Below are 7,541 nucleotides of genomic sequence, written 5' to 3'. Positions count from 1 at the left end.
TCAGCCTCCGACAGGGAGGGAACTTCAAAACACAAACACAGCAGCAGACCTGGGCGCCATCTTGTGGCGGGAAAAAAAGGTTTCTTCTTCTAATGTCAATTTAGTCCAGGCAAAAATAAACATTAAATAAGTAAAAATAATAAAATGAAATAAAATAAAATAAAATAAAATAAAATAAAATAAAATAAAATAAAATAAATAAATAAAATAAAATAAAATAAAATAATAAATAAATAAATATTTTTGGGTTGTTGGTCTGAGTGGAGAGAAATAAGTGAAATTGACATTTCTTATTTTTAATTAAATGTATAGTTTATAAAGATTTATTCAGAGTCAAAAGGGATTTCAGTAAGAGTCTGTACATTTGATTTCTGTACTGGGTGTTCTAAAAGCCATGTTCACACTCCCAAGAATAAAATCGAGGTACTAAATTATTGTAGGCTTATTTTTATTGGTATTGTCTTAAAAGTAGTCAAATTTAAATAATTAATTTGAATCCAATAGAAAAATGGTTACAGTATTCAGACGCAGGATTAATAGTAGAATTAAAACATCAAGTGTCCCTTATATTTCTACATTTCTGTATGTGTTTCACTCAAGCACAACTTAAAAAGAATATATACAACAGGTCAACATCAGCCAATCCCTTCCCAATGCCATCAGGGATACAACCTTTGACCTTTGACCTTTGACCATTTCATCCTATTTGTTGTCTGTAATGTTGGAGCCTAATCTACTGTTGACTTCTTTGTAATTTAAAAGTGTTTAAGTAAACCAACCAGGTTTTTAAAGAAACATAATTTAGTATGTACAATTCAAAAAGAACGTCATGAAGTGAACTATAAATTAATTTAAAGTGGATTCAGAGCAGTTCGCAGATAGCAGAGTTTGCACAGAGGGCATTCCCCCACTAGATGTCATGGTAGTGTTTACAGTTTAACTCCACATCAAAGACAGGGAATTTAATTCTGAGGAACAAAGGGGGAACGTGCAGCGATATTAGATATAAATGTCACTATTAAAAACTATTTTGGGGGGAAATAACTCCAATAATTATTGTTATATAGTAGAATAAACTCAACTCACCAGAAAGGGAATTTAAGAACCAATCTGATTGTTTTTCTACTCAAATTTTAAATGAACGTTGCAACGTCCAGGACAACAATCAAAACGGTCAAATGTATTTAAATTCATTGTTAAGCAGTTTTTCTGGGAGGTGCATATATTAAAATGAGAATTTAAATATAATTAAAATTTAAATTCAAAGAACAGAAAACCTCACATATTTTATGCTCTTTTATTAGCAACATTAATGTGACATGAATGAATGAATCAGTGTTCGTGCATATGGGAAATGAGAAAAGTATTATTGTGTACTTTTGTATTTTGATGCTTTCGCAAAAAATCAACAAAGTGAAACTTTAGTGAAGCAACAAAAGGCGGGTTTTGAAAATAGAAAGTCACATTCCCCTTATTGTTGCTATATCTTCTCCTGCTGCACTCACTGTGATTCCCTCTAGACGAGATGAACAAGCTGGATGTGGGCGGTAATAAATATACAAATGAAATTAATAGATAAAGAAATTAAAATAAAAGGTGACATTTCCTTACATGTCATATCTCCACCCGTGCCGACGTTTCTTTCCTCGCCTACTGCTTGTTATTCAAGATATTCCTGAAGCTTAAGTAGATTATCTGAGTCCGACTCCCACAAGTACAAGAGGAATGGATGCATCGTATCACCAGAGACGTCAAGACGAGTACATTTATTAACACACTAAAAATATGACAGAGGACAAATGCAGTTTATAATATTTCTCTCTTCTCAGAAGCTGCACTGACAGTGAGAAGGGAGGAGGAGGAGGAGGAGGAAGAACAATGTGTCTCTTATATGAGGAGAAGAACACGTTGCAGGCAATAAAGATCCTGCGTCTCCAGAGTGAGCAGAGAAAAGAAACACGAGAAGAGGCCGGAATTACATTCAAGACATGTTTTACATGTGTACTAAATACTCAACACGCTTTGTATATAACATCCCACACAGCAGCAACATCTCCGCTTCTGTCTTCATCATGCATCCAAAATATACTTCTTAATAACTTCTAATGTGTCAATCAGATACCAAACATAAGAAATGAGAAAGATTTAAGAGACACGTTCTTCCCCTCGTGGGGCTCAGGACGCTCTCTGTATTTATAACACATCATGCTGTTTAAATTCGGGTTTATACACAAACCATAAAACACCGGGAGCAGCTGGCCGGAGAGCGACTACTTTACGTTTTCTGTCTGCACATTTTAATGTCGTGTTGATACTTTCGCCCACAGCAGGGCAGCTGATGGTCTCCGGCTTTGTGTAAATATGTGCCATCCTCGCTCTGCTTCCACAAGTTTACTGTAACCGAGACACAAACCATGTGCCGAGAGAGTGTGTGTGTGTGTGTGTGTGTGTGTGTGTGTGTGTGTGTGTGTGTGTGTCTCACAGTTCGAGTCAGACAAACAAACCCCAGTAGACCCGGCGCTCTGTTGTTCTGCTCAGCTCGGTGTATTGTGGGGGAAACATGTCACACAGACCCTCTGTTGAGCTCTGATTGTCTGGACAGAAAGACAAAGTGTTGGGGATGAAGAGAGGTCTGGACCGCAGCCGCCTGTAGTTTAGAGGTAATTATAGAAGTGGATAAACTGTCAACTGTGAGCATTATGGGCCAATTAACTACAAAAACGTAAACAAGAAGCAATTATGTTTTTCATAGGATAAATGAACAATGAATGTTGTAAGGAATGAATAAGGGAGGTGAAAGGGTTGCACTACTTCTTCTGGGTGTGTATTGGAGTAAGTATTGGACACTGACGATGATCGGTACCATGGTATAGGAAGTCTAATGAATAGTTTGGGAGCGTGTAACCCCAAAGCTCATTGGATTTTCCTGCAGAGTTTTCAATGCAGAGTCTAAACTTCACCGTGTGAGACCATTAAAGAGTTACTGAGTCCCCTTTCATACATGACGTGGAAGGTTATGTACAGCATGTGCATGTATGTATGTCTATATATATATACATGTTGAAGTACTCAGATCTTTTAAAGTAGTAATACTGAAGTGTAGAAATACTCTGTTACAAGTAAAAGTATTCAAAATGTTACTTAAGTACAAAAGTATTCTGCACAACGGCCCATTTCAGAATAATATATTTATATTATTGATGCATTAATGTGTTCATCACTTTAATGTTGAGCTTTTTTATTTATTTATCTTTAAGTTTTAACCTACAATAACAACCTACATGATACATTATTTGTTGATCATATTGTATATTTATTGATCTGAATCTTGAAACTATGAGTAAAAGTATAAAGTAGCAGTTACTTTAGTGCAGTACTTACTGTACAACAGCTCCAGCATCTACAAACATCACCTTAGCATCTGCATTTTGTGCAAGCTTATTATTCATTTACTTTTCATTCATTTTTATAAAAACGGATACAGTAATTCTTAATTAAGATTTTATTTTGAAATCCAGCACAGGAAGTCTCCGTGCTCATCGTTGTGGCTTGACAGTCGAAGGCGGCTGCGGGTCCCGGATCCCTCCGCGCACTCAGCTCCACGGAGGGGACCCGTGTGGATACTCATCCTTTCCTCGTGCGTTTGTTTCCCTCATGGATTTAAAACAATATTCAGACCCCGGTACCCGGATGAAGAAGTCTGAAGTTTAAATGAAGTCCGGACTTTTATTCTCCTGTTTGCACCTGTGAGCGGCTCCTACCTGAGCAGGAATCATGAGAACTTTGCTTTTTGTCACCTTGTGTTTCTCCACCTGTCCGCTCATGGTGAGTCTTTACACTATTTATGTGAAGGAAACACATTTCAATATCCAACTGAACACTTTTAATACAGACTCATTGTGAGATGGTCTTGTGGGGGCTAAATGTAATAAAACTGTGGGGCTATTAAGACGAAGCCCTTTGATGATTAACTAGAGTGCTGCATCAACTCATTAGTTTAATTAATGTATATAATAATAATAATCAATTCATCTGCTTAGTGTCTCCTCTTAAGGTAATTTTGTAAACTATTTTAAGCAAAAATGCTCAAAACTCCGTTATTTTTTCTTTTTCAGCCTTATATTAAATTCAATTATTATTTATTTTTTGACAAAACAAGAATTTATTATTTATTTTATTATTATTATTATTATTATTTATTTTTAAATTATTTTATTTATTATTTTTAAATTATTATTATAATTATTATATATATTTTTTTTTATTATCTCTCATTTTATGGATACATTATTAATGAAATCATTAGCTGCAGCCTTTTGTCTAAAAATATTAAATGTATATTTGAGAATAAGTGAATAATTGGGAATGTTTGCTTGATTATGAAAAAGTGTTGCCAACTCACTTTCTGTCAATTAATCAAACAATTAAAGCGACAATAATAAGTGTGATTTGTTCTTACTTCAGATGAGAAATCACAGAAATGCTACTGAAGCAGCAACATCTTTAACGTTAATTCCAGCTCCTCCCATGTGAAGTGTTTCTTTCTTATATGATCACAAACTGCAAACATCTCCTCGCGCTCTGAAAACTGTGTGTATGTTGGAACTCTAATAACTGGCAGATTAAAAGACAATATTAGTTTCTGTAGGGAATGAAGATGTATTTCATTAAGATGATCTGCAGAGAGTCTCCTGTGGAGTCCTTATTATCCCTCTGCCCTCTCGGTGTCGGTGCTCCTCAGGATAAACACTCCTCTCTTCCCATGAGCCTGCTCTGACTGAAAGCAGACCGGCCTGTCAAACTGTTCACATCGCCCAAAACAAATGTGAGGGTTTAATGATCTAAGTCCCAGCGCCACCTCAAGTACGCACAAAGAAACGCTTTCACTGAGCACAAACGGCTCTTCTCTCTTTCCCACCTTCATCATCTGGGCACGGGTTACACGTGTCTCTTGCTCGAGGACACTTCACAAACATGGACGCTGACATTTGATGTTCAAAATGAGCAAAGTTAAGAACAGAGGCTTGTTTGAAGTATCTACTAATATACAATATTATAATACCTGATGATGCTTTAATATTTCACTCTTGTGTCGTTTTAGGGTCAAAAATGACCGGCGGCCATGTTTAGAAAAAACCCTTAAAGACCTTTTTTCAACTTGAAATTTGAGGACTTTTCCTAAAAACACAGATTTAGACACACACACACACACACACACACACACACACACACACACCCCAGTGAGCTGTAGAACAACGAGTGGTGTCCACTCATAAAAGTCTTTCTGCAGCGTGAGAAGGGAAAACTAAGACATTTCTAAAGTGTTTGGTTCATTACAGGTTGGTTCTTCATGCTAAATAGATTTTGGGTTGAAGATTCAATGAAGTTAATTATTTAAGAGGTTTAGTGGAGGAGGGTCATTTCTATAAGTTAGTAAATTGAGCTTCCAGTGTGGTCGATGTGGGATCTCTGTACTATCCATTCACAATCAATTCTCGAATAATAAAAGAGACGCATGTTTATTTTCATGCTCTCACTTTAATGCGATAAATAAAGCAGAGAAAGGTGCAAACATTTGGAAACACCGTGACGATAATAAATGACGTCGCTGGCTCAAAGTCTCTTTTGCACGATGTATTTCATCGTCCTGCAAGTTCAGCAAATCGATGTTTTGATATAAAATCACCAGGAAAGAAGATTTTATCCACATCCGCCTCTTTATAATGAAACAATGTCCATATTCAAGCAAAGATTCAGCTTTTGAACTGTGAACATTTGCTGCTTTTCTCAGTTTTATATGATTGTAAGTTGTTATGATGGTATGTTTCTCTCTTTGGTTACATTTTATATGTTAAATTATGAAAAGGTTAAAAAAAACAAGCGATATGTTGACCGCTCGTGAAATATTAGGAGTTCCAGCCGTCAATACGAGTTAATTTTACAAATCTGATCCGCGTGTGTCTGAACATAATGTGACTAGAGATGCACAGACAAACATGATGCAACTTGAAAACAGTAAAAACAGGAAGCAAAGCCTGAATGCAACAACGTCCACAGAATCAACACAAGATAAATAAGAGTTGAGGAGTCGTTTATGTTCCAGTCTGCATGTTTCCTGCAGCAGAGCTCAGCAGGGACTCAGGTGTGGTCTGTAGATCACGCTCGTCTGTCTGCAGGAGATCCATCCTGCACGCTGGAGTTCAAACACACACTCAGCTGGTAGAAATGCAGAGGAGTGCTCAGTGTGGTGAAGACGCTGCTCCCGCTCTGACTCCAGGTCAGCCGTGTGGACATCACCTGGACTCAGCTGCAGATAACAGCGTGAGCACACGTCCGCTCCAAATGTGTTTTCATTCAGCAGAGAAGGAAAGAAATACTTTTGAAGTATTGAGATCATCTAACAGCAATGAAATGCAACATGTTCTGTGATGATGCAACAAGAAGAGCTGCACATAATCACACATTCACAATTCAGATGAAGAGGTGATGCCACCAAGCAACTGGCAGGAGCCACATGACCTCTCTGCCGCACCAGCTGTAAAACTCTCACCAGCTGCAGAGAAGCCGTGTAAGAAGACATCAAAGCTCATTAAAGTGCGAGACTTAAGAGGAGAAAAGAATCTCACAGGCTCTCACAAGATCTCTCGACGCCAATTAAGACAAAGTGAGGAGAGGTAAACCGTGTCAGCTGTGCGCCGCGTGGGGAATTCCTTTCATGTGCTTCATTTGCACAACATTCATTCCTTCATTCATTTACTCGTCACTTCCACGCCAACATTATCAATTTACACGCGTTCAGTGAACAAAAGAAGCTTCTCAAAATGTAGAAGTAACATAGCACAGCAAACACTTCTCTGATCTACACGTCTGTGCATGTTTCAACTTCAATTCAATAGAATAAACTTTATTGTCCGGCCAAGGCAGGAACACTAAACGCAAACAAAACAAGATAAAAACACACAGGTGTGTGTGTGTGTGTGTGTGTGTGTGTGTGTGTGTGTGTGTGTGTGTGTGTGTGTGTGTGTGTGTGTGTGTGTGTGTGTGTGTGTGTGTGTGTGTGTGTGAGAGAGAGAGAGACACAAGCGTCTTCTCCCTGAGAGGTACGATCACACAGGAACGCTCAGGTTGTTGAAAACCTGAGCCTAAACCTTAGGTTCCTTCAAGTTCTTCACTTCATACGAGTCCGGACCACCGACTGTATGTAAGAAGTCACAGACGTCACACATTGGTTTGTGGTCTGCGGTTTTGAGGCCGCCATCTTGTTTTTTGGGACCAGCAGTGACGAGATGATGGCGCAAAATACAACTGAACGCTGAACAAGACATGATGAATGGAAAACACCTCATTCATTATCGTCTGTTGTACTTTTAAACGGGACAATAAGTTACTAAATGAACATCATGTTGTATTACAGAAGACTTGAAACTACAGATTGGGACATAAACTCTTCAGGAAAAGTTTAAATTTTCTCGTAGACTTCTACACAAACTGACTTCCTCTTGCGACCAGAGGTGGCGCCCCCTGCTGGTTACTTGAAAGAA

The 7,541-nt window shown here is 37.9% G+C and overlaps 1 protein-coding gene across 1 annotated transcript in view; it reads left to right on the top strand.

Annotated features, from left to right (window-relative positions):
- The first annotated feature begins 3,700 nt into the window (after positions 1-3,700).
- vipr2 (vasoactive intestinal peptide receptor 2) overlaps positions 3,701-7,541 on the top strand; it is a 35,537-nt gene continuing 31,696 nt past the window's right edge. The window contains exon 1 of the mRNA XM_029454240.1: positions 3,701-3,825. Within this exon, the coding sequence (XP_029310100.1) occupies positions 3,775-3,825 (51 nt within the window). The 5' untranslated portion in view covers positions 3,701-3,774. The remainder of the gene's footprint in view (positions 3,826-7,541) is intronic.

This window comes from Cottoperca gobio, chromosome 17, assembly GCF_900634415.1.
Source record: "Cottoperca gobio chromosome 17, fCotGob3.1, whole genome shotgun sequence".
NCBI classification, from domain to species: Eukaryota; Metazoa; Chordata; class Actinopteri; order Perciformes; family Bovichtidae; genus Cottoperca; species Cottoperca gobio.
Note: the sequence above shows the minus strand (reverse complement) of the source record. Positions and strands in the feature narration are given on the sequence as shown.